Genomic DNA, 26,538 nt, shown 5'->3' with positions numbered 1-26,538 from the left:
AGAATGAATTAAGAGAGGAGATAAAATGGGTTATTTGACGTTTGAGAGTGAATAGATATGCATAGTTTGCAGGAGGTATCAACGGCATCCATGGTGGTGGGCCACTGATGACGACGTCGCTGGCGACCGAGGGTGGGTGGGGGAGTGCTGCTGCGTGAGTGACCGAGTGGGGTGGGGTTCTTGGTTTGTTTGTATTTTTTTAATTCTTTCACTTTTTCTTAAAATTTTGTAATATTAAAGAGAAAAAAAATAAAAATTGTGATTAAAGATGAACAAATGGCAAATCTTAAGTGGTTGGTTGTGCCACCCAGCATGATGAGGTGGCAACAACTCCCTACACAAGTTTTTCTCCTCCATAACCCCAATTTTTAAACTTTAACCTCCAGTTTTAAATTCTAAATCTCATTTAGACAAAAAAGAAATAAATTATATCAAGGGCAAATGGGCAATTCGAGATTAAGAGCGCTAGAGCTAGAAATGGCATCCGGAGAATTTCCGTCCATTTGCGGTCTCATCCGCTACCTCATGTCATAATTACACAATCACACACATAAGTAATGAAAAAAAACAGAATAAATAAATTATATTTTTCAATACATCGAAATACATAATATTAACAAGTAAATTATAATTATTGATTAAAATGAGATAAAATTTCAAAATTCATCGACCTTAATAAGAAAAAAAAAATCCAAAGCAATTCTTATATAATATTAAAATGCTTTATTGATGTACATGAAATTTGCTATCAGAAGGCACAAATCTAAAGAAAAAACAACCACTAACTAAGAAGGAATGCTCGACTTAAAACTACACCGACAACAAAGAAATTTAAAACTTTGGGTTTTCACTTATCATAAACGTAAAGTTGTAAGGGAGATTTACAACCTTTAGTATATAGGTAAAAACAAAAAAAAATCCTTAAATTGTACCCCAACAAAATTTCTTTATTTGTAGCGATTTCACATGCTGCTACTTGAGAGTTTGAGATTAGGCGACCACTACCGTATTGGCATGCATATTTCGGCTATTCCTCCTTCCTACGGCTTTTTGATTTCACATCATCAGATTGAGACTGAGATTCAGGGATACAGGATGACCAATGCAGTGGCAAAAGCGTGAGAAGTGCTTGTATTAAGAGGGCAAGTGGAAACCCAGAAAAATCATTTCCGGTGACCCCAACATAGGATGCAAGCGCAACACCAAAATATCCGCTCACTATGAATGCAACCGCAATTGCACTCATGACAAATGCCATTAGAGATCCCTCGCATCCGGGTGGGCAGAGTTTGGCTATAAGAATACTGAAGGGCAGAATCTTAATAAAGAAGAGAACCTCCGAGAGGCCAGAAAACATGATGACGTAGAAATTGTCTGGCACCCCCATATAATTTCGATAAATCCTATTCACAAACAACGCATCAGAAATCATAGATACAGCCATTGTAACCTGAATCCATGATATTAGTTTCCTTGGTGTGACCGACTTCAAGTGACGATTATAAATGACACTCCATAGGAGCATTGCTGCCTGCCCAAACACCTTTGAGATTCCCAACACTGATGAGTCAATATTCAAATACTGCGTCTGATAAAAGAACATAGTGCCTGTCAATGCTGGAATAATGGCATAAGATGCTGCAAACCATGTTATTGAGTAAGCAATCTCAGGTTTTCTTAATGCAACCGAGAGCTCAGTAAGCTTTTCTCGAATCCCAACATTGGATGCTCTCTTGGGAAGGTTCAAAGAGCTCTCCTGGACAAAAATGCTAATGAAAAACTGGACAGTGAGGAGAAGGCCGTAGAACAGGAACATCTTTTGGGGAGACAATCTGTCAATGGCAAGACCACCCAGGAGAAATCCAAGGACTCCACCCACAGCTGAAGCCATCCAAAAAAATGATTGGAGCTCGCCTGATGAGGATGATGGTTGAGAATTTTCGGAGGAACTAGGCTGTTTTCCTGCCTCTGCAACAATGGCATCATTGGCAACCTCAGCAATTGAAGCACCCAAATTACTGAGAAGGAGATATAGGGTAACGGTGCCGATTGAGATGCCTGATTGGGAGAGTATTGCTATAGCTAGCCATGACACTGCTTGTAAGAGAGCTGCAACAACAGATCATGATTCATGAGCACTAGAACTATAATTACATTGGTGGATTTATGAACCACATTCACATTCTCATATTTAAAAAATATATATATATATTATTGATTCATGATGTGAACAAAAAGGTTGTATTATAAAAGTTACCGTTAGTTTGAACTAACTAATGAAAAATTTAGGCGAAGTACTAAAATAAATGATATGCACGAAGTATGAACCGAAGTTGAGACATTTAAAAAATTTTGTTGTGTAATGGAACATGGTGTATTTGGAGACACAATGAAAACAGCAATGATTGACTGGACAACTTGTGTTTGTGTACCCTATAATCACGAAGGTGTTGCATCCTTATCAGATTTAGAAGTGAAAGAAGTGATGCAACCTGAATTTAGAAAGCTCTGGAGCCTGGAGCACATTTTTTTTTTTAGAGAACAAAGATACAAGTTACGGATCAACTAAATCACAGCCAAACATCTCAACCCAATTTTCACAGCACAAAACCTCCTGTTAGGCCTAGCCTGATCTTCCTCTCTTCTGAATAGGCTCAAACGCAAATCAAGAAGGAAAGGAAAGCCGGCATCAGCTCTCTGACCTCTGCTACCAAAGGGTAGATCTCCCAACTTTGAATTTTATTTGGTTTTTTCCAAGCATCTGTATAAAACTGCTTCATGTCCAAAATACACCTCCTAAAGTTCCCATCTTTGGCCACTTTCAGGCCCTTATCCCTTATGATGAAGCAATTGAGCAAAGAAAGTATGTCATGTATTATGTATGTACCTCCAAAGGCGATATAGGGAATGCGGTGCTGCCCAGCAATGTAGACGGCGTCGGAAACGACACCATAAAAAGGTTTGGCCACCATGGGGAGGTTGGCGGAGTTCTGGAGGAGCTGGAGAGTGGAAGGGTCGACATGGAGACCGTCCTTGAGGAAGAAATTGACGGCCATCCATGGGAAGCACCTGAAGCCCTGCACCCAAAACCCCAATCCCACCACCTTCCGGATCTTGTTCTTGTCCGGACCCTCAGACGACGCCACCATTTTTCACTCTCAACTCGGACAGATATATCTCTTATAATTAGAATCACAGAGAATGCAAAAGTGTCGGTTTGAGGGCGTGGTCAGATGGATAGCCAGGAATCAGGAGGCAGCTCTTCTTTATAAGTGATACCGTGACACGTGCACTCATTGAGGTGTCCCTAAACACCCTATACCTTAGAATATCCGTATGAGATTCCATTTCAATGTTTTTTTTTTGTTGGGCAAGATTCCATTTCAATGTTTGATAAACATACTTATGATTTATGACCTTTTATATGGGTATGAAGTGCAAGCAAAAAAATTTGAAACCTTAAGTTCCGTTGGATTTGTTATTTTCATAACTTGATAAAACTTTATTGTAAGTTCTTTACCAAATTATTCCACTATAATTGTTTTTTGGTAAAAGAAATTATAGTGGAAGTAATTGGAAAATGTCACATAATGATTTTGGTTAGGGGTGGGCAGCAGTCGGCTTGGGGCTCAACCCGTCACCGCCTGCACAGCCATCGGTCGGAGCGGGTTTAGGTTAGTCAAAATGGCGGTCAGAGCGGTCGGAGTTCGGGTTAAGTCGACAAGACTTCTCTCTCTTGTCGGAAAAAATGGCAACCGTTGCCACTCTCTCTCTCTCTCTCTCTCTCTCTCTCTCGCCTGGGTCTCTGTCATACTCTCTCTCGGGTTGGCTCGAGTACCGACAGTTGGTGGAGGACGAAACCCGAAACCAAGCTAGCGTCTATAGGGTTGGGTAGGCTTCAAAATTTTTGGTCGGCGTGTCAATCGGAGCGTCGACTTAGACAGGTTGATGCCCACCCCTAATTTTGGTTATTGTAATTTGGGCCAAATTTCAATAAGGTACTGATAGTTTTAATTGTTACTAATTGTTTGAATTATGGTCTAATTGCTTAATTTGTCAAAATTTTTTACCTAAAAAGTCTAATTTACTTCTTATCATGCCTTTCATGTGCTTTTCATTTGTTTGAAAAAATTGCACTTATTGGAGTAAGTTGGATTTTGTTAGATAAAAAATTTGACCAAAATAAGCAATTGAAACAATTGGTAAACTACATTACCAAATGAGACAATTGAAACTATGTGCACCTTAATAGAACATGACCCAAATTACATGTACCAAAATCATAATTTAGCCAATTGAATATATCATTTCTAATTTTTAACAGAATAAAAAACACTTGCTAGGAAACAAGCTTTGACTCCTAAACTGCACAAATATTAGAATGTGATAATTTTGTGGAGAAAAACTTACAAGTAACGAGTATATACACCCATTCTCTCATAACATGTCCTCACATGCTAGTCATGTGATCATTAATTATCAAAAAGTAGATGTATACATCCGTTACATGTAAGTTTTTCTCAATTTTGTGACTACCATTCTCAGGAATGAGAATCGATATAATATTTCTAAAAGAAATCATTCTGCAAACCAAAACGTAGATGCCAAGAAGCTAAATTCTAATGAATCGATATACATAGGAGCTAAATTCTAAATCAAGTTATTCCCCGGCTTTTGCTAAAACTCTCCATCAATATATTCTTCAATCCATTATGAATATCCCAAAACGAATAGTCTCAATGAGCTTGAGCTTCAATAAAAGGAACTAAAGCGAATCCTAACGTTTGAGGATCTACCAGCAAAGGATTTCCATTATCTTCATGCAAAAGAAAACAAATAAATGATGCCCAAAATCGTTAAAATTTAATTTGACAAAACCATAAACTGGAAAACTCCAACATTCAATGGTTTACCCTTTAAGAAGATTATCTACCCAACAATCATGTAATAATACAATAACAGAATTGATAATAGCCTTGAATGTGTGAATTTGTCGGAGAAATAAATAAATCCAAACTTTCCAGCACAAAGCTAAAACTTTCTCAGTACATAGAAGTTTTCTAGATTCAAAAACCTTTCAGAGGTCCAAGTCTCCTTAAATCAATTCAAGAAAATTCCTTTGAGAGCCAAGAGGGGCGGGGGTAAGATGAAACACAACACCAAATATTTCTAATGACAACATGATCGTTGAAAAGGTGATCCAAAGACTTCACATCAACTTGACAAAAACAGCAAGAAGGATCAATTCAAGGATTAGTACAAAAAAAGATCCCTAGTTAACTTTCACAAATTAAAAAGCCATCAGCAGGTAGCACCTTGACTAAAAAGATCTTGCTACCCTTCTTTGGAGATACCCCAAGTATCAAGTTTTTTTCCTTTTTCTTTTTCCCTTTTCCCTTTCTTCATTCTCTCGTGTGGTCCATCTTGGGGATCAATCCAGAGCACCAATGTTATTAACATGGACCAAGAATTTTCCTTTAGTTGAAGAATGCAATGCTACAAATCTTGTTAACCCAAAACCCTATCCTCAACCCCCCCTTCTCCCAGCACGTGCTTTATCCTCACCTATGCTTCGAAGCAGGGTAAACATATATATCTTATAACCACAGCTCAAGTTAACTACAAATTCATCCAACTCTTATTCCACAACATTGTTGCTCTTAAATAATGACCGGGCGGCAGAGACTCCTATCATATCGATTCAAAAAGGACTATTAACATATAAGAAAATCAGGTTTATCACCTAATCTGATAAAGTGAATACATGCCTCTTTCTTACAATATAGCAGAACTAGAGGCATTGTGCAAACAGGCCAGATTAAGCACATTTATCAAGCAGGTACTTCTCAACAACAGTACGGCCAAACTTTTCTTGAACATCATTTGGAGTTTCAATCTGGAAAGTGCATAGATAGACATAGTGAATATAAATTAAGAGTCAATAAATATAAGAACATAGCGGTCGAAGGGGTTACTTACCGCATTAAGGGCTTTGAAGAGAGCCTTCACTGTGTTATGAGGATTCCTTGAACCAACAACCTGACAAGAGTATGGAGGTTAGAGCAACAATCCAAATAACAGGTACCACCCAGGTGAAATGGATTCAGTTTGACAGTCAATTACCTTAGACTTGACATTTTTGAAACCAGCTAAGTTTAGAATGGTTTGAACAGTTCTTCCTGCTTTCATACCTGTCCTAGTGGGTGCAGGCCAGAGATATACCTAATAAGAATTAAAGGTTAAAGTAGGCTGCATATCAACGGATAAACCAAAAAAGAAGGGGAGAGTAAGAGAAATAATACATCCAGAACAAAAATTAATACAAGATTTGTTTTTTACCTTTGTTTTTTTATATGCTATCTGTATTGCATGTGCAATTGTATGCTCCTCATGCCGCTCTACATAGTGGAGATTCTGAAAGCATTTCTCATATGCCTGATTGTTGTAAAATCAATCAGTACATCACCAAAAAGAAGAATCAGGCAAATATTTTGCAAAGACAGTTGCCAGTAAGATGAAGAAAAGATAAACTTATTGAAGACTACACTCAAAAGAGGAAACACTTAACAAACCCACAATGTTTACCACTGGAATGAAAGGAAGTCTCTTTACATTAAGTTCAAAATCGTGATATGTGAGACAAAGAACTTGACTCACTTGGTACTATTCAAATTTTCCTTCAGGCCATAATTCACAGTTTTTCTGAAAGAAGCAAATGAGAGTGAAATAGTCACCAGCCTGACAAGGACATTTTGTTTAATTTCTATAACTTGATAACCTCTGGGTGGGTTCTTTTTTTCATTTTTTTTCTTTTAATACTCTCGTTGTATTGCATGAGCAGTTGTATGCTTTGCACGTTGTCCTAGATATGGACAAATTTGTCATACTCCCTGAGTTGATTTATCTCCATGAACAGCAACAAGTGTTATCCAACGATGCCCATTTTCATAGAGAAGCTTTTAAGTGACCTATCCATAATAATGAGGGGTGCTAATCAAATAAGGATGGCAGACAACCATGTTGCATGGATATAAATACAGGATAAGCACTGCGATATACGGTTATACGATAAAGCTTCAAAAACTAGGATACAGATATGGCAAGGGTATGACAATGTAATAATAATAATAATAATATACATATATATATCTCTTTATTTTTCTTATTTGTGCTATATTTTTCATATTAGCCCTAAACATTTGAAAATAACACTCACAGCTCTCCTTTTCGAAAACAATTTGAAAACTTTTAAAAAATTCATAATCCTTCCCATATCCATCTTGTATCACTCACGTATCCATGTTGCATTAAAAGTCAAACTTACCAAAAGTCAACTACATAGGGATTTGAACTATCTAACAAGGCATATCAGGGGAGTATTGGTATTGAATACTCCATACCTGAAATTTTGGGAGTATCCATGCATTATCGGACAACATCAGGGTAACAATTGCCACTGCAAGTTATGGTGATTCACCCACATTTTGTTTGTACAATGTGTATTATGTGTTATTTCCGGATTCTTTACACCAACAGAAAAACATTTTTAATTCTATTGAGAGTATCAAAACATGCAAACCTTTAACACATAAAGTTGGAGGAATTGAACTTTACCAATACCTCATCTTGTAGAACAACTAAGATCAAATTATACCAAGATATATCTGCATATGGACCATTGAAAACTTATCCAAATCAGGTCCAACTAAATAACTCGGTAGACTTTTTAAGATTGAAGTCTGAATGCAGATATATCTTAATATATATACAAATTATACAATGCTTATTACATATAAATTACACAACACTGTGTATATATAGTTAATACCATGTTCAACTAAAAATAATAGTTTGATTTATATTACTTTTACCAAAATGACTATGAGTCTAAAACATTGACACTTAAATCAAAGTATCAATAATCAAAAACATCAAAATCATTGGAGTTAGCCCAAGTGATGAGGGAAGGTGGCTAATCATCAAACACATCAACCAACTTTACCAAACAGGCATGGGTACTCCCCCTAACACCCCCCCCCCCCCCCCAAAAAAAAAAAAAAAACACACACACACACACACACATGCACTCAATCAATAAGAATTGAACAAATCAAAATACATTGCTAAAACTGTGTAAACATATGGAATTCTGCAGAATCCATAGCACTCAAAAAATACCTTCTGAAGAGCAATAGGGACTGCTGGGCCTTTTGCTTTAGCATAACCAACAACACCATGATAGTTTCCACAAGCTAATATAGCAGTGTACTTGATCACTTGGCCCCCCTATAACACAACAAGCAAGGCATAAATAGAAATGTGAAAGCATCATTCTCTATTATGAGAAATCAAAAGCAAGGTTGTGTCAATACCTTTGTAACTTTACAAGTTCGGTTCACATCAATTAATTTAACATCAAAGCCCTGCCAGCATTTAATGGATAGAATGGTCAAAAAATTTGGAGTGTACACACAAAGACAAGAATATGAATGCAAGGGAAGCTTCAATTTTGGTAAGCATGATTAAAAAAATACAGAAAAAGAATTTGCGAAAAATTAATTCAACTTCAAAGTAAGACATTGCTAACCATATAAGTAACAATCAACTCATAGTCTTTCTTCTACAAACATCATATGTACCAGATGATATGTTTATCATTAAGTAATTAAAAAATTTACATCATTATTTTAAATTGAACAGATTACAGTAAACACAATAAAGAAAAGAAAAATAAAAGGTTTAATTCATGAAAGATAAATGAAATTATTAATTGCAAGCTTAAAAAAAAAAAAAAAAAAACAAGACAAGAGAAGACCATATCAAGCATGAAAACATTAGATAAAAAAAGGGGAAATACATCAAAATTAGCCCACAAAAGTTCATCACTTCTGAATACTTACTACAATCAATTTGGCAGTTGTCATGGATCCTCAATTATAGATAGGAGGCTCTATAAACAGTAAAAAACTTAACTTGATGGCACATGTACTTACTTTTCTGTAGAGAGGCCTTCTCTTTTTCTCTGTCAAATCATTTCTTTCCTCTGCTAGATCTCTGATCTCTTCCTCTAGAACCTTACCCTTCTTCCCAAATGTATGATCTAACTCTGCTAGCTTCTCTTCAAGTTTCTTGTCAATAGCATTGAGCTTCTCCAACAGTATGTCATCTTTCTCCTTCATGTCATTGAACTCCTCTTCATCGTCGTCATCAATTCCTTGTATAATTTGCTTTTCTTTTTCAAATCCAGCATGTTCCAATAGATCAACTGAGGGCTCCACTTGCTCATGCTGAATGACTCCATAATTGGCAGGATTGTTTGGATCATAAGCTTCCTTCCACTGCACCAATCTCATAGCCCTGTTTAGTTTCTGCTGGAGAATGAATTTATCCTTGCCCTCAGCTACTTTAAGACGGTTCATCAACTCACCAATGACCCTATATTCAGGGCGAAGGCGGAAATGCTTTTGCTCAAACTTGTCAATTTTATTCATCCATTTAAAAGCATCATCAAGTGTCTCTGTCAAAAAATGCAATATAAGTATACACATATCATAATATACTACAGCATTACAAATGTATTACATTGATTTACATAAGGATTCATCTCAGAGATGAATAAGTAAAGTGCAAATATGAAGAGTATAGCACAAGATACCCCTGAATCCTCCATTTACTTGCTGAAGAAACAAAGCAAGAGAAACTCATCATGAAAAATCATGAAAAATGTGATATTCAGAACGTTTCTCGTTCATTTATATTTCTGAGCAACTGAGAGGATCACTATGAAACGCGCACACTAAAGAAACAAGCAGAAAGATGAAGAAGAGTAGTGAATACCAGCGTCCGTGAAGTTCTTGAGCAACTCCTCGTGGCGCTCGAACTTCCTTTGAAACTCATCAGACCTCTTCTTGACGGCATCAGGAGTGAACCTCTCGTCGTCTTCGTCGCTATCAGAATCGGTGGGCTCCTCGTACAAGTTCAAGTCCCCACTGTCCTTGAGCTTCTCCCTTTCAAGCTTCTCTATCAATGGCATCACACCCATGTAGTCCTCCTCATCTTCTTGGTCAATGTCTTTGGTGTCCAGACCGGCCCTTTTCCTCTGCTCTCTCTCTCTCTGCTTTTCTCTCTCTACCTCGGCCAGGAGGTCTTGGACCGCTCTGGATGAATCTGTGGAATAATGGGTCTTCCCAGAAAACGAGGACTTGGGTGTATCCAACAGAGAGGTGGGAAGGTGTGGGAAAGTAGAGATTGTTCGAGAGAAGGGGAGTAGGGATTTGGTGGGTTTCTTGACGGCTTGATTGAGGACGAGACGCGAGCACGCGAATGCTTGTGATTTGGTCATTATTTCAATGTAACTATTGCTTGTTCAACTGAAATTTGAATAATGAGGAAGCCAAAGGAAGAAATCTTCAGCTTCAAAGTGGGAACATCAGAGAAAATGTTGAACCCTAGGGTTTAGCAGTTCAGGGGTTGGTTGTTTCATTTTTTCATTTACCGTCCAGAGTTCCACAAGTAAAAGAAAAGAAACTTATGTACATAAGGCCCAACAACTGATTGGGCCTGCTCTTTACACTTTACGGAGAAAACAACAACTGCTCCGTTGTGTGTTTTTTGGCCACTCTCTCCCTCTTCCTCTTCAATTGTCCACATAAACAGCAGAGGATAGGGAGAATCAGAAGGTAAAAGTAGATGCGCAAATGATGCGGCGTTTGAAGAGCCTCCCTCTCCCTCTCCCTCTCCCTCTCCTCTCTCAGCCTTTGAGTTTCTCATCCACCAAACTCCCTCCCTCAATTTCCAAGCCCCATCAAAACCCACCTCTCTCTGCTCCTTTCCATCCCCAAAACTACACTTTTGCCATCCCACCGTCCAAGACCCACCTCTACGTTTCATTCTTTTGCACCATCATACACCTCTACTTGGCCTGTGGCAGATTTTCCAATGCTTCCGAAGCCTTCTTTTCCATGCGAAATCACGGCCTTGTCCCTGTTTTGCCGCTTTGGAATCGGCTTCTTCACCAATTCAATGCCTTTGGTTTTGTTTCCCAGGTATCCCTTCTTTACTCTGAGATGCTCTCTTGTGGGGTTGTGCCCAGTGTTTTCACCTGCAACATATTGATTCACTCTCTCTGCAAAGCGGGAAAGTTGAGTTTGGCACTTGATTTCCTACGAAATGCTCAAATTGATACTGTTTCCTATAACACTGTCATTTGGGGTTTCTCTGAACAAGGATTGGCGTATCAGGCTTTCGGTTTTCTGTCTCAAATGGTGAAGAGGGCTATATCCATGGATTCTTTTACTTGCAATTTACTAGTTAACGGGTTTTGTCAAATTGGGTCGGTAGAGTATGCAGAATGGGTCATGGACAATTTGGTTAGTGGTGGGATTCCACATGATGTTGTAGGCTTAAACACCTTGATTGCTGGACATTGCAAAGCTGGACTAATTAGTCGTGCAATCGAGTTGATGGAGAGAATGGGGAGGGAGAATCTTTCTCCTGATATTGTTACTTATAATACGCTCATTCATGGGTTTTGTTACACGGGTGATTTTGTAAAGGCCAAGATTCTTATAAATAAGATTTTGAGATCTCAGAGAAACGAAGATAGCCCGCATGATGAAAGAGATGATGGTCAGAATCGGACTGACTCTATGAATTTGAAACCAAACGTTATAACACACACCACACTCATTAGCGCCTACACCAAGCAGCAAGGACTTGAAGAGGCTCTTTCTTTGTATGAGGAGATGGTTATGAATGGCATTTTTCCTGATGTAGTTACTTATAGCTCCATTATATGTGGTCTTTGCAAACATGGGAGGTTATCAGAAGCCAAAGTGCTTTTAAGGGAGATGGAGAAAATGGGTGTGGATCCTAATCATGTCTCCTACACTACCCTTGTTGATTCCTTGTTTAAGGCAGGCTCCTCCAAGGAAGCTCTTATCCTTCAAAGCCAAATGGTGGTTCGTGGTCTTGTTTTTGATTTAGTGAACTGTACTGCTTTAATGACTGGACTCTTTAAGGTTGGAAAGGCTGATGAGGCTAAGGACCTGTTTCGGATAATTTCAAAGCTTGGCCTAGTTCCAAACTATATCACCTATTCGGCATTGATAAATGGGCATTGCAATTTAGGAGACATGAATGGTGCAGAATCTATATTAAAAGAAATGGAGGAGAAACATGTTTTCCCAAATATTGTTACTTATTCTTCTATCATAAATGGCTATATGAAGAAGCGAATGTTTGGTGAGGGTATTAATTTATTAAGGAAGATGGTGCAAAAAAATATCTTGCCAAATGTTTTTGTATATGCAACACTAATTGATGGGTGTTTTAAGGCAGGTAAACAGGAATTTGCTCTTGATCTTTACAATGAAATGAAAACGGCAGGATTGGAGGAAAACAATTTCATACTTGATGCTTTTGTGAACAACATGAAAAAGTGCAGAAGGATGGAGGAAGCTGAGGGATTAATTATGGATATGACTTCTGGGGGCTTGTTTCTTGACCGTGTTAACTACACATCTCTAATGGATGGGTTCTTTAAAGCGGGAAAGGAGTCAGTTTCTCTTAACTTGGCCCAAGTAATGATGGAGAAAAATATAGGGTTTGATGTTGTTGCATACAATGTTTTGATAAATGGTCTGTTGAGGCTTGGGAAATATGAAGCAAAATCTGTATATACTGGAATGAGGGAGTTGGGTTTGGCTCCTGACTGTGCCACATACAATACCATGATTAATGCATTCTGCAGAGAGGGTGACTCTGAAAGTGCTTTTAAACTCTGGAATGAGATGAAGTGTCAAGGGTTCGTTTCAAATTCAATGACTTGTAACATTCTGATAGGAGGACTCTGTGAAGAAAATCAGATTGAAAAAGCAATGGATGTCTTAAATGAAATGCTGGCTGTGGGTTCTCTCCCTACCTCATTTAATCATAGAGTTTTGCTTGATGCTTCTTCAAAGAGTAGAAGAGCTGATACAATTTTGCAAATGCATCAGAAGCTTGTAAGTATGGGGCTTAACCTCAATCGTGATGTTTATAATAATCTCATCACTATCTTATGTAGGCTAGGAATGACCAGGAAAGCTGCTTCAGTATTGAAAGAGATGACTAGTGGAGGTTTTTTAGCAGATACTTTTACTTTTAATGCCCTTATAGGTGGGTATTGCATAAGCAGCCATCTAAAATGGGCTTTTGCTACATACTTTCAGATGTTGGCTGAGGGAGTTTCTCCAAATATTGAAACGTACAATCTTCTTTTAGGGGGTCTTTCAGGTGCTGGTTTGATGACAAAGGCAGATGAATTATTTGGTGAAATGAAAAATAGAGGCTTTGTTCCTAATGCTTCTACATATGATACTTTGGTTTCTGGCCATGGTAAGATTGGGAATAAAAAGGCCGCTATAAAACTTTATTGTGAAATGGTAAGCAAAGGTTTTGTTCCCAAAACTAGCACCTATAATGTGCTTATTAGGGATTTTGCTAAGGTGGGAAAGATGAGCCAAGCTAGAGAGCTTATGAATGAGATGCAGGCAAGAGGGACCTCTCCTAACTCTTCAACTTACAGCATACTAATCTGTGGCTGGTGTAAGCTATCAAAGCAGCCGGAGCTGGAGAGGAATTTGAAAAAGTCATATCGGGCTGAGGCAAAAAGATTGTTAACTGACATGAATGAGAAAGGGTATGTTCCATCCGAAAGTACCCTTTTATGTATCAGTTCTACCTTTGCTAGACCAGGAAAGAAGGCTGATGCTCAGAGGCTATTGAAGAAACTGTACGTCAAAAAGAACATATGATAGATGACTAACGGAAGAAAACAGGAAATACCCATCCTGGGATAGCGTGCCTTTGAATAAATACTGTGGCTAGTCCAATTCTTCCATTGGAAGCCGAGCCCTGCAAGGCTAAATTTATGGTATGCATTCCTCATAAGTTGATATTGTTGTAGTGCTATTTGTGGCCTTAAGTGTCACTGCCTCAAACCTGATATGTTTGTTGTGTTCAGTAGAAGCAGGAGCCTGACAAATTCTCATGCAGGTACCACCCCATCCTTCTCTAAGAGCATAAAGAAGAATTACATTTCATTCAAAATTGGTTCCTTTTCCATGGGGATTAGTATTTAAAACATTTCATGGGTCATTTCCAAATTTCAACAAGGCTTTTTTAAGGATGCATGATCTTGTCCATGTTTTGCCCAGAGTTTTGGACCATAACTTTGACCAGAACTAGAATCTGTAAACATTAGAAGATATCTGCCTTCTCAAATGGTTCTTGGGGTTATTCTTCAGTTGACGGCCTGAAGATAGTTAAAGACAAGAATGGCTTAAATGCCTTGGAAACTCAGGTAGCCGTTATAACTTAGTCTCAGTTATCCTTATATCTGCTTGTGTTTGTCTATTACTAATTTATTATTTTTAATCAGAACAGGGATATCAGAAACCAGAGAAGAGAATGGGAATATGTTACAACCTTAAAGCAAGCACTCAGGGATAGTGGAAATCACTCTCACCCGGCCACCATAGAGAGTTTACATTTTCCACATGTTCCTCGTGATATTTTGGAGGAAGTTCGCACTCACCCACAAGATGGCTACCTTTGGAAATTTTAGCTGAAAGACATGGTGGCTAAGTGACAATATGGGGTTTTATGTATATTGTAAAATTGTATTAGCAAGTGCAAATCTCTGTGTAATAGGACCTCTGGTTGGCTAGGAAGCTCAAGGAGCAACAACATAGACGACCTTTTGTGTTACTAGATTGTTGAAACAAGAGTCTCACTTGTATATAACAGTATAGGCCAAGAAAATAGATTGGTGAAACCGTGAAAGAAGGTACAAAAGAGCTGTCCATTCTCTAATCACTTGTATATTCTTTAGGAAACACAGAGAAATGCTCAGTTCTTGAACTAGACTCTTCATTCCCCATTAAATCCTCAATTTTTTATTTGGATATTTTAAATCCTTCAAATTTCTCAACTCCTTTCAGAATCAGTATAATCTAATTAGAGTCTTCTTGGATTGTATTGAACAATTTGAATCCCAATTTTAACGAATAAACATGCAGGCTTCATGGAATCATGGCTTTGTGCATGCCACCACAGCTGCACCATTAAGTTTCCCTATGGCCCTATCACTCCTCTCGCCCATAACTCCTGAACTTAAAATGAGAGTAAATGACATGCAGTTTCGTGGGGAAAATAGTGGGGAAAATACTGGAAACACGTACTACAAACATCCTTTAGGATGGACCTGAAGGGCTGGTGTGTTTCTGAAGCAAGCTCCTAGCCTAATGGGACTCAAATTTAGTAATAAATAAAAACATTATTTAATCTTCAGCCTGTTTAATAATAGATACACATGTGCTGACTCAAAGAAATGGGTTGCAGACCAAGCACTGAAGATGTAATTGTTGGAGGTCCTATATGTGTGGTTCCAGGAGTTGTGTTCTCAGACATTGCCAAGCAGGTCATTGTAACAGACAGCACATGGAGATTTTACATACATTAATAATTGAAATTAGACTAAAGATTATCATAGGACATCCTACTACATTCATTCATTATTCATGCCACTGTCAGGAGGGAATTCCCCAGCAGCTGTCCTTATTTTGACTGTTGTCGACCTGCAATGGCTGCACCGGCATCTTAGTGAAGAAGGGTTGTCATATTTCATGCTTTGGCCTTGTGATACCAGATCACTTTAAGATCGCTCAGACAGTATGAACTCGGACTTTTAAGTTAGGATCCAGAAACTAACTCTTTCAAAGATGTGAAAGGTGAGCTGTATCCATAGACTACGGCGTCTCTCCATAGAGCCATTCCTGTAGGAGAAACATATTAGCAAAATCATCTGAAGCACAACGTGAGAGAAAGTTCATATTAGCTTTAATTACTGGTGTGGGTGTGTGTGTGTGTGTGTGTTGGGGGGGGGGGGGGGGGGGGTAGCACACTGCTGGGACAAAGAAACAACCTATCCATGAAAACAAGCCAGCTGTCGCTGCTAAGAAGAATTCCTTGCTGATACTGTTGAACCTAGAATCCCAAAAGAACAAAATTGCAACCAAAAGAACGTTAAAACATCAAGTCGCAGGTGAAGAACCATAAATCAGGAACTACTTACCAATACAAGCACACAATATTCCCATATCCATAAAAGACAGATGCCCAAGTGGAACCAGTGAACCTGCAGTCATTGTTGAGCTAACATTCTTATGAAAACTCGGTTATACAAATCCATTATTAAATCAAGGGATGGTCCAGCCATCAAAGGCATCTTAGAGCAGTTTAAAAAGGGCATTGAAAAATAAAATTACCACATAAAATCACGAATGAAAAGTGCACGTGGGATCATAAGTCCATTTCCAATCATTGCAAGCAACATTGAGAAAGCTGATAAGCCTTTGATGTTGTCAGGATTAAGGAAATTTGTCCACTGAAGAGGAAGCAACAATGGTGGTCAGATTCATACAAAAATTGGCATTTGCGAAATTCTAAAACAGTACCATTTGCGAAATTGGCATCCACATGAAGAGAAGTGTAGCCGTCCATCCAGATATTGCGCCAACAAATTCGATGCCTTTTGCAGAGAGTTTCCCCATTCGAGCCTGCAAATATTAGCAGCTGTATGTCTAAACGGATGCAGCAGAATAGAATTGCCTAAATCTCTATCTTAATTTTGCAAAGAAAATTGAAAGAAAAATTAAGAAGACAAAAAATAATAATAATAATAAAAATTAGAGAAAAGAAATCATCATTACTCATTACAGCTGATAAAACACATCACTCATGTTTAAGATAAGAGGTATGAACTCTTTAATTTGAGTAAATAAAACAAGCATTTTTAAGATGAATCGCCCTTTTTTTTTGTTAAAGACCTACCCATTTAATGTGTCATACCAAAGGAAAATCTTACACATAACTAAACTGCATTGGTTATATTTTACAATGATTTCAATTGCAAAGATCATGATTTTCATAATATTGTTGTCATGCAATCCTTATAAAACAAAACTCTCTTTTTATTCACTGATCACGAGACTGTGATCAGTACTACTAAATTACTAATAGACAGCAAGTAGCAACTAAGGAGACTCTAGGCAGGTCAGCTAACATCTAGATGTTGAGACCTCAAAACTACAACTTATGGTTCTTCTTTGCATATGACTAAATATCACATGCTACACTTGGCCCTGTACTGGACCAGGCAAATAATATAAGCACAGATCAGTTTTCCTCAATGAGGTGCAGAGAAAAATGCACATGGCATAAATATTTGTATATTAGTTCCTCGCTGATTTACTCCTAAACCTATGTGACCTCTATATTGAGGAACCTTCAGTATACCATGTGTCGCAAAGTTCGCATGCCTGAGTTTTCTTGTTTAATCTTGATTTTAACACATTATTTTTAGACCGAGGAATAACAAGAAAAAGACACGCCATTAACTGTGCTAACCCACCTGATGAAATATTTTTATGGCATATGAGAAGTCACTTCAAACGAGTGCCTTATTTACTTCGAAATCACAAACATTTAATCTCATAAAGAAGGAAGTCCATGCACATGGTATGTGCAACAGTGAATAATCTGCATGTCTAATGATCACACATTTCCTGAGGAATCATATCTTAATGCATCAAAAGAACAAAAGTTGAGGTATAACTCAACGTAGGGTGAAACTTACCATAACAACAGCCACCACAGCCATGACAAAAGCCAATGCCCCAGGCAAGATACTGTTGGGTATATACGGAACAAACGTAGACCACATAATCTGTAGCCAAAATTGTTAACAAAATAAATAAATAAATAAAACTGAACAAAATTTCAATGTCCTACTTAGGATGAACAAATACTGATCCCCGAGACCAATATATATTGTGTGTGTGTGTGTGTAGAGAAAGAGAGAGAGAGAGAGAGAGAGAGAGAGAGAGAGAGATCACTTGGGGAAGAACTGATAGCCCGCCAACAGTAATGAAATCTTCCCAGAAGCGCCAGACTCCAGCATTAAGCAAACCAAAGTAATTCAAGAAATTCAAAACAAGACCAGTTGCCACAACCATGGAGGTGATCACAAAGTAAGGTAGAGGCATCGCTTCTGCCATGGAAAGCTGTGCAAAAACCACATATAATGAAATTACACCCAATGTTTGCACCACAATTGCCTCCTTCTCCCTCTTCTTTGCAAAATATGAAAGTAGTGAAAGGTTTCCAAGCAAACCAGTAAACATTCCCTGCATTTACAACATGTCTCTCTTAGGTTTCAAAGGCAATGAGCTTTTTGGTTGATGAGGTGAGAAAATAAATATGTATGTTTAAGTCTTTACTTTTAGTCACATAAAGCTGAAAACGATTAGAGCTTAGTCAATCAGCTTTTTTTTTTTTTGGTCGAATAGTCAATCAGCTAAATAGAGCAATGAATGTTATTGAGACAAGTTTTTAGCTTGACTTATATTGAAACAGAACAAACCCATAAGCTCAATATTTGTTTATTTCTATTCTAGTCTGAAAATATTCTAAGCAGCCTCGTAAAGGGCAGCAAAGATAAAAGCTAAGAAAAGAAAAATAAAAAAAAGGTGCTGCTATTATAATTAATAAGCGGGGTGCAATGTTTTACCAGCCATGGGACAGCCAAAAGAGCAGCTTTATTTCCTGCGAGAAGATTGCGAGCATTGAGGATGATCTGAGGCATTTGCAGTATCAGAAATGGGATATTTGCTGCGCCAGAGAACTTTGCAGTCCATGAATCCCATTGCTCGAAACTTTTAGTGCTCTTGAATTCCACTGATCCCTTCCAGAGATTCCCAGAAAACAATTTTGAACTATCAGTATGTTCGATTAAAATCAAGGGTTTGCATGACATTTGTACGGAAGCCAATAGATTGTTTCGCTATAGGTCTTGGATAGAGCATAGGAATCTGAACGAAACGAAAATCGTTGTGATTTTTTTTTTTTAATTAAAACGTTACCTAATAACCAATAATTATTTAAGCTTTCAAATCTATGGCCAGAGAATCAAGGTCACAAGGTGGTTGGTAATGTTGTTTACATGAGGTTAAGCATAGGCAGAAATGGTAGTCAACAGCGTGCGACGGTGCGAGTGTTATTGATGCAAAGCGTAAGCGTAGGGCTTTGTGTTTGTAAAAAACATAGATATGCATTGCTAGCTGAATTGTATATGTCGAGATGGAGATAAAAATGAGAGATAAGGAGACGGAGAAAGGTACCTGGTGAAGAGGGTGAGGGACATCGGAGTCAAGAGCGTTGAGAATTCGGCGGCGAACCGAAGTGAGGGGATAGTAAGAGTTGGAGTAGCATTGGGCGGAGACACTTAGCCATGGGTTTTGGAGGGTGAAAGAGGTGGGCAAGGATTTTAGTTGATGTTGCAGTAGAGGTGCCTTGCTGGTGCCAGTGGTAGTACAGGGATGGGAATGGGGAACCACTAGACACTTGGCCATTGATTTGATCACACAGATTGCATTGAACTCAAGTACTCAACTCAACTGAGAAAACAGGACTGATCAAGTCGTTGCAGTGGAGATTGGGCGGTGTGTCAGATGTGCGTATCTCTAGAAGACACGTGGCAAACATCTCTTCTATGATATTTGCTGCTTTGGCTTGCCAACCTCATATTATTCCTTTGATATTTCGATGTGTGTGAGATATTTAATGCAAATCGTAAGTTCTACACTTCTACTTAACGGGCAGTCCAAGTCGGAGAAAAACTTCGGTAGATCCAATCTGGTACTCTGAACCCGCCGATCCAAAATATTCGGAATTCACTACTCACATTAAAACTTAAACCTAAAGAAATATTTAGATCCACACCAGTGTGAAAGTTTAACATAAGTTTTAGTAGGTTTGCTTTTTCATAAAAAAAATTTGGCCAGTACTTTCTCATAAATTTGTAGAATAAATGTTTGGCCAAATTTTATTTTTAGTCCTTGTAGTTTGTATCAAATTTCTCTTTAGTTCCTATAGTTTTAATTTTACTAATTTAGTTACAGTAATTTAATTTTATTTTTAGTCCTTGTAGTTTGTATGATTGTATCAAATTTCACTTTAATTCTAGTTACAGTAATTTTCTAACAGTTACAAATCTAAGAACATAGTTATATTTCCGCCCAGTTAGCCAACGGAAGTTTCACTTGACTCACATGTTGGACATAGTTATAAGCATAAAATACAGAGTTACAAACTTCGATCCATACTAGCAGGGATTGACCCATATTCCATATCCAAAGGACCAAAGATAATACATAAAAAAATTCTGGGCTCCAACTAGCGACTGTTTTCTGGTCTTGTTACAGAACGTTTAGGGTCATGGACCCTCGCATAATCTTCTATACCATCTCAAACCTGAAAACAAATTGGTGGTACAATTGTCTTGTCCTTTTCTGTATATATACAGTCATTCTGTGGTGTCTAAAGCTGGAACAGACAAAATTAATGTTTGAGTAGCATGGCCTCCATCTCTTTTTTCCTCGCAGCATGTTTCAGTTTCTCAAGAGCAACAAGTCCGACTTGCCTAACTCTTTCTCTGGACAATCCTATACTGCAGAATTGACGTAATAACACAGTCAAATCAAGTGAATGGTAAAAATTAAATGCATTGAAGATGCAAATGGAGATCTAAAAGTGCATCATACTATAAAAGCATTAAGCATACATTTGAGTGTTTGACATCAACACAACTGTTACTTTTCATCCCGACTTTTAATTTTTACCAGTTAGACACCCTGGTGACCTCGTCACCTATACTTTTCATGAGACGATGGCAACCATGACTGGCATTCAGATTCAGACTAAGGTAGTTTATTGGAGAACTAGAGGATATCTGATTGTTTTGATTATTAGGGCATACAGAGATCATATATAGGCGTTTCTAATCAACAGGAGTAAACATGTGCACTTCATTTCCTTTGCCCTTTTGACTATAAAATATTAACATATGGATGTTAAGCACTTGTTCGGACTCACCGTTTACTAATGTCCTCCCATGTAAGACATTCGTTATCCAGACCATAGTAAAGCCGTATGATCTCTCGCTCCCGTTCCCCAAGCATCATGTTTATGAGCTTGTTTACTTCATCCTGCATTTCATAATAAAGTCACTTCTTCCAATGCATTTATCTATACTAAAAATTAAGGCAACAGGTGGATTCGGCTTATGTTTTCTATTAGTGAGACTCAATTTCATTTTTAAACTTCTAAATCTAAGAGTTTTAGTGGGTGATTACTAGTTTACTACCCACAACTATACTTGAGAGTTTTATCACATTATAAGTTTATAACTACTCTTGTTTTTAGAAAGGAAAAACAAAATAAAAGAAAAAATAGATTTTTCAATGCTATAACATACTTTTTTTTACCCTAAAAGGTGCTTTAACATTCAGCGTGCTTACAACTACCCTGTCTACCCATATTTGGAAAAAAAAAAAAAAAAAGGACGAGAGTAGTCTCTTTTTGTCCAGACTGCTAGTGCCAAAGCCAGTGTCCTAAATCAGTTTCAGTGCAACTGCTTGTTTTTTACTTGATTTTTATTTCTTTTCAACTCCCATTTTAATTGGGAGCTAAATTATTTAAGAGATGAGAGGCAAAGCTGAAAGCTTTTTCCCTCTACAATGTGAGAACTGAGACATAACTTTTGGACTAAAAGTATCACGAGTTTTATGAGTTTATTTGAGATCAAGCAGATTTGGTTCTTAAGGCAACATTTTTATTGGAATTTTTGTGACTGCCACATTTTGCTATGTTATTTTAGATTGTTTCATGTATTATTCTTACCTTGAGTGCCCACTTGTCCACCCCATGCCATGGGATGTTCTCAAGGCAATTATCTGCAATGTACTGTTAAAAAATCATAAAGGAAAAGGTCAATCACCAGACAGAAAATTGACATGCAAGGAAAAGAAAATTTACTGAACTGGAATTGCAGTAATTGAGGTGATGTAATAAACACTTACGCTATGATGAGTTTCTCCTGGAAGGCCATTCAAAGAAGGGAATGCGTCCCTATCAAGTGAAAAAACCTTACTGATTGCCTACACAGTATGAAATTGTATGGTGAGCCTGGAGATGACAACAGAGGAATGCAATACAACAGAATAACTCAAACATTTAGTACCTCTGTAGCATTCCTAACTTTCTTTTTGGACATGTTCAGGCTTTCTGCTATCCTCTGAAAAAGATGTGTAAAACAAGAAACACATATCAGGCAAGAGCGGAGTGATAAATCAACGATATCATCTTGATCTGTAATTCAAATGAAGAACCATTTGAATTTTATGATTGCTGGCATCAGCATGTTCACAAGATTTGTTTTGGTACAATGGAGGCATGATCACAGATATTTTAGTGGGCAAAGTAACTTACATCAATTGATGGAGTTATTCCTTTCTCTTCCAATCTAATTTTTGCATTTCTGATTAAGCCTAACCTCTCGTGCAAATGTGTAGGCAGTCTTAAGGTTCTGGAATTTTCAACCAGTGCTCTTGAAACACCCTGGGAATATAAGGAAAACGTAAACCAGTGTTAGTCTTGCCAATCAATCAATTTGCCACGATAATATCTGATAAATATGACATGCAAAGTTATTTACCATTTCAAGAGAAAATATTGGCCTTACCTGACGTATCCACCAGTAAACATAAGTGGAAATTTTGAACCCCTTTGAAGAATCAAATTTCTCAATCCCACGCAATAGTCCGATCAAGCCACCCTACAGGACGAATAATGAGCTTCTCATATGAGTTTTCAATCACTTTTTCTTGGTTACAGTAATTCAGTTGGTTATATATTGGCATCTCATAGTTGAAGTGAAAAACAGAAAATAACCTGGATAAGGTCAGCCATTTCAGCACCCATATTATCATATCTTTGAGCAATGGACATGACCAGACGAACATTGCTCATGGCCAGCTTCTCTCTTGCCAAAGAACATTCAATCAACTTTGACTGCAATTCAGCACGGGAAATCCTTAATGAAGTAGCAAGTTGTTCATCAGAGGGCTCACATCCCATTCTCTCCTTCAGTCTGGAAATCCAAATGCAAGGATTAGGATTAGAGGGAAAACAACCAGATAACAATGAATTTTTCCTTCAGAAGGGACCAGTCTTCATAAGGGAGAACTTCAATTAATACATTCAGAAAAAGAAATACTGCCCCCCACTTGACCCATACACCCACCACCGCACCCTGCAAAAAGAAATACTACCTGCTATTTGTGTAGAAGTTTCATAACTTGCAAATTTATGGGGTTTTGTCCAACAACATACTTATTACACATATCTATATTTTAACCAATAAATCAATGTTTCAGCACTCGTCCTGTGATCACTCTAAATGTCTTGTCCTGGACATTGACCAAGTCAATTTAGCACTTAGGATTCATATGATTGAAAGAAAAGAAGTGCTATAACCTTGATTTATGCGCCTCTATGGAAAGACCGATTTTAATTCTCTTTGACAGGTGTACAACCTCAGTGTGAGTGAGCAAATCCTCACTTATAAAACCCTTTACATAACCCTTTAAACGATTCTGAAGCAGCTCCGGGCTGATAATTGCTCTCAAATGCTTATTGGTGCTAGGTTGCATTACACAACTGTTTTTGCTGAAAGCTTTCCTCTTAGTACTCATCCTCCTCTGCCGAGCAGAAATCCCAGAACAAGTGACCGGTATCTTCTTGTCAGTTTTTTGTATTGTTGAATCCGTTAATACCTTTTTCTCAAAAGAAAGATTCCATTGCTTTTCCAGCATAGACTTCTGTAGCAAAAGAAGTGCCTCCACTGAATATCCAAGATCAGAGCTTTCCTCTTCCAAGTCGTTGAATTCCTGAAACCATTGCTGTGTGGTTGATGAAGGAGCAGAGGCAGTATTTACATGTTCTTTCAGAGCCCTGATGGACTGCCCATGTCGATTTGAAGATGGAAATCTGGAACTATAGTCTGAAGACTTTCTGGCAATGACAACATTCTTTGTTGAAGAGAATTGACAATGTACAAACCCATGATCATTGAGATGAAAGAGCTTTTCTGTGATATCTGAAAAATAGAAAGAAGAATTCAAGAGCCTCTTCCCCATACTAAGCCCAATAACAGCAGCTGTGGCCATCATATGGCTTCTTCTTGCGTGTATACAATTTTCATAATCAGAAGCAAAACTTATGTTCTCTTTATTCTAAAATATGTATGCTTCACTAGCCCAAGAGGATTGGTTGACTACTCGTTCTAAGATCTGCCATAAATCAATTGGTGAGAATTCCGGTTGAGAAAAACTATGCAAATAAAAGTTAGAAGCAAAAAATAAAAATTAAAGGGAAAGAAAAGGAATTAGTACACGAAATGTTTTCATTTTCCACGTAAAATGTATCTAATTCAACCAAAATACATAGTAAGTGAACAATAACTATGAGTTGGTACAACATGACACCATTTTAGGAGCCATATGAACTTGGCGAGAATATCAGAGCATTTGCCGCCACACGTAACAAACAGTTCATGACGGTAAAAAAAAGAGATATATATATATATATATATTATGAAAGCAAGACGGAAAACATGATTCTTCTGTGAGTGAGATTTAGGTAATTATGGCAATCTTGAAATCATGGAGTTGAATTAAAATTGCATGCTATCAATCTTTCGATTGCAGGCTTTGCAGCGTTTTCAGTCTCCAAACACGCACACAGACATATACATATATAAAATGGGAACTCAGAGAAATGTTCATTTTTAGTCCATCTCAGATAGGAAAGAAAGAGGATTTGAGTATATGAGAAAGCTCACTGAAAGTAAGAGTCAAGGATTAGCGTACCTGAACAGTAGACGCAGGAAAGAGGAAGGAAATGTTGTTACTGTTAGTTGAGCAAAACAAGAGAATGACGGTGAGCCCAAAGTTAACACAACAACATACAGGTGGAGAGGTTGATAGAGTGGGTAACAACTTTAGCTCTGGTATGGAAATGAATGGTTTTTGTTTCTTTTCCTTTATTTTTTAAATATATATATGCATATTTATCATTTATATTCATTTATGAGATTAGAGAAATTGGATATATTGTTAAAGATAAAAATAAGAAAGAAAAAACAGCGGCGTAAGAGGGGTTTTAGAAGATATGGGAGGGAGAGATGCTATTGGTTGGAAGAGATTGGGTCCAGCTTTGTGTGGTGAGCGACCTGCCATTTTTGTGTAGAGACAACTTCTCTCTTTGTCCTCGTCTTTCTTGATTTTCTCTTTTCTTTCAATTTTTGATAACTGGGATATTTTTTCTACCTTTTTATTTTCTTAAATCTGTTCCTATGAATATTTGGTGGCAATCTAAATCATATATATATATATATATATAGATGAGTGTTCTAAAGATAACCAGTTAGTAAGTTAATATAAAGTTAACCATACTTTTGGGCCTATCACATAACTAATTTCATAATCCGAACCATCAATTATTTAGGTCATACTTCAAAAATCATCATTACAAAAAATCAACTAAATCGAAAATCATTTAGTCATTTAATTAAGATCAAATAAATAGACGATTAATATTTTCGATAAAAGCATATAAATAATTGTTGTTATAATCAAATGGCTAAATGACTTCCGATTTTAGAGATTTTTTACAGGGATAATCTTTGAAGTAAGGCCTAAAAAATAGACGATTCAGATTTTGAGTTTACATTATACAGTTAGCCCAATAGAGTGGTTAGCTTTATATTAACTTACTAACCAGTTAGTTTTAGAGTATTCTTGTATATTATATATATTTGGCGTTGAAAGAGCCATATGACAAAAAGAAAAAGTCAGTATATTTATGTTTTGGGTTGTATTTATAAATAACCTAGTTCAGCACATAGAATTAAATTTTGAAAAATTCCTTTTAAGTTTCAAAATACTACCAAAACAAAATTATCAAAATTTTGTTAAAAATTTTAATTGTTTTAGTTTAAATTTTTAATGAAATAAAAAATTCTTTTGAAATTTTCTCGAAATCTGAAATTTAATTCTTTAGTTCAGCTAAAAAAAAATTTATAAATAACCTAATTTTGAAGCCAAATAAATCTCATAAAATGTAAGCAAAGAAATTCGAATTGTCCACGTAGCTGACGTACTTAACCAACCATACAGGAAAGTGTCATTGGCGCAGTCATTCAACCGTACAAAAACCTCACATAACTATTTACTCGTATGTACTAGTTATAAACTCAGTCATTCAACTAAACGATAATCTATCTCATTGGCAAAAAAAAAACCTAAACGATAATCTCTTATAGCAATTATGCATCTAGTTCAACCATAGCATCATATGAAGAGATGAGAATGACGTGGAGGTGCCAAACAAGCATTAAATCATATTGATGCAATCATACAAAGGAAGTATTGGCGTTTTGCACAGTAATCCTTCTACGGCTAACCTCCCTGATGATTGTGACATTAAGCTTATGATGCAGGTCCAATATGAAGATAGAAAAGAAAATGTGAAAATCGTGCTCAACCTGATTAGGACTGAAAATCAGAACCAATAAACAACTAATAGTGTAGAAAA

General features: G+C 37.2%; 5 protein-coding genes across 11 annotated transcripts; 1 reads left to right on the top strand and 4 right to left on the bottom strand.

Moving 5' to 3' along the window:
* Nucleotides 1-688: 688 nt before the first annotated feature.
* On the bottom strand, nt 689-3,216 carry LOC147289046 (Major facilitator superfamily protein). Its single transcript, XM_086237116.1, has 2 exons — nt 2,888-3,216; nt 689-2,109 (listed from the first exon to the last, which is right to left on the bottom strand). The coding sequence occupies exons 1-2, from the start codon at nt 3,147-3,149 to the stop codon at nt 1,028-1,030; spliced, it is 1,344 nt and encodes a 447-aa protein (XP_086093242.1). The 5' UTR covers nt 3,150-3,216; the 3' UTR covers nt 689-1,027.
* Nucleotides 3,217-5,616: 2,400 nt separating this feature from the next.
* LOC147289045 (Ribosomal protein S5 family protein) lies at nt 5,617-10,490 on the bottom strand. Of its 2 annotated transcripts, XM_086236730.1 has the most exons (9): nt 9,838-10,490; nt 8,994-9,517; nt 8,373-8,423; nt 8,179-8,286; nt 6,340-6,435; nt 6,124-6,222; nt 5,980-6,039; nt 5,780-5,896; nt 5,617-5,688 (listed from the first exon to the last, which is right to left on the bottom strand). In XM_086236730.1, the coding sequence occupies exons 1-8, from the start codon at nt 10,340-10,342 to the stop codon at nt 5,819-5,821; spliced, it is 1,521 nt and encodes a 506-aa protein (XP_086092856.1). In that variant the 5' UTR covers nt 10,343-10,490; the 3' UTR covers nt 5,617-5,688; nt 5,780-5,818. The 2 variants fall into 2 exon arrangements, with proteins under 2 accessions (XP_086092856.1, XP_086092855.1); XM_086236729.1 differs by having other exon boundaries at nt 5,617-5,896.
* Nucleotides 10,491-10,647: 157 nt separating this feature from the next.
* LOC147289044 (PPR repeat protein) lies at nt 10,648-14,904 on the top strand. Of its 6 annotated transcripts, none has more exons than XM_086235316.1 (4): nt 10,648-13,915; nt 14,009-14,037; nt 14,199-14,344; nt 14,428-14,904. In XM_086235316.1, exon 1 carries the CDS (start codon nt 10,698-10,700, stop codon nt 13,794-13,796), a length of 3,099 nt encoding a protein of 1,032 aa, XP_086091442.1. In that variant the 5' UTR covers nt 10,648-10,697; the 3' UTR covers nt 13,797-13,915; nt 14,009-14,037; nt 14,199-14,344; nt 14,428-14,904. The 6 variants fall into 6 exon arrangements, with proteins under 6 accessions (XP_086091442.1, XP_086091438.1, XP_086091439.1 ...); XM_086235312.1 differs by having other exon boundaries at nt 14,006-14,037; XM_086235313.1 differs by having other exon boundaries at nt 14,006-14,037; nt 14,423-14,904.
* Nucleotides 14,905-15,393: 489 nt separating this feature from the next.
* On the bottom strand, nt 15,394-19,624 carry LOC147289043 (maltose excess protein 1, chloroplastic-like). The gene is made up of 9 exons (XM_086235318.1): nt 19,224-19,624; nt 18,614-18,787; nt 17,940-18,230; nt 17,681-17,770; nt 16,500-16,601; nt 16,311-16,429; nt 16,118-16,180; nt 15,968-16,029; nt 15,394-15,818 (listed from the first exon to the last, which is right to left on the bottom strand). Exons 1-9 carry the CDS (start codon nt 19,452-19,454, stop codon nt 15,736-15,738), a joined length of 1,215 nt encoding a protein of 404 aa, XP_086091444.1. The 5' UTR covers nt 19,455-19,624; the 3' UTR covers nt 15,394-15,735.
* A 542-nt stretch (nt 19,625-20,166) lies between these two features.
* On the bottom strand, nt 20,167-24,976 carry SIGA (sigma factor A). Its single transcript, XM_086237494.1, has 10 exons — nt 24,813-24,976; nt 23,419-24,233; nt 22,834-23,032; nt 22,625-22,717; nt 22,372-22,500; nt 22,124-22,177; nt 21,963-22,040; nt 21,784-21,846; nt 20,977-21,089; nt 20,167-20,551 (listed from the first exon to the last, which is right to left on the bottom strand). Exons 2-10 carry the CDS (start codon nt 24,111-24,113, stop codon nt 20,443-20,445), a joined length of 1,533 nt encoding a protein of 510 aa, XP_086093620.1. The 5' UTR covers nt 24,114-24,233; nt 24,813-24,976; the 3' UTR covers nt 20,167-20,442.
* Nucleotides 24,977-26,538: the final 1,562 nt, after the last annotated feature.

Source organism: Dryas octopetala, chromosome 3, assembly GCF_963921425.1.
Source record: "Dryas octopetala chromosome 3, drDryOcto1.1, whole genome shotgun sequence".
In the NCBI taxonomy this organism is placed as follows: domain Eukaryota; kingdom Viridiplantae; phylum Streptophyta; class Magnoliopsida; order Rosales; family Rosaceae; genus Dryas; species Dryas octopetala.
This window is presented reverse-complemented; position numbering and strand designations above follow the sequence as displayed.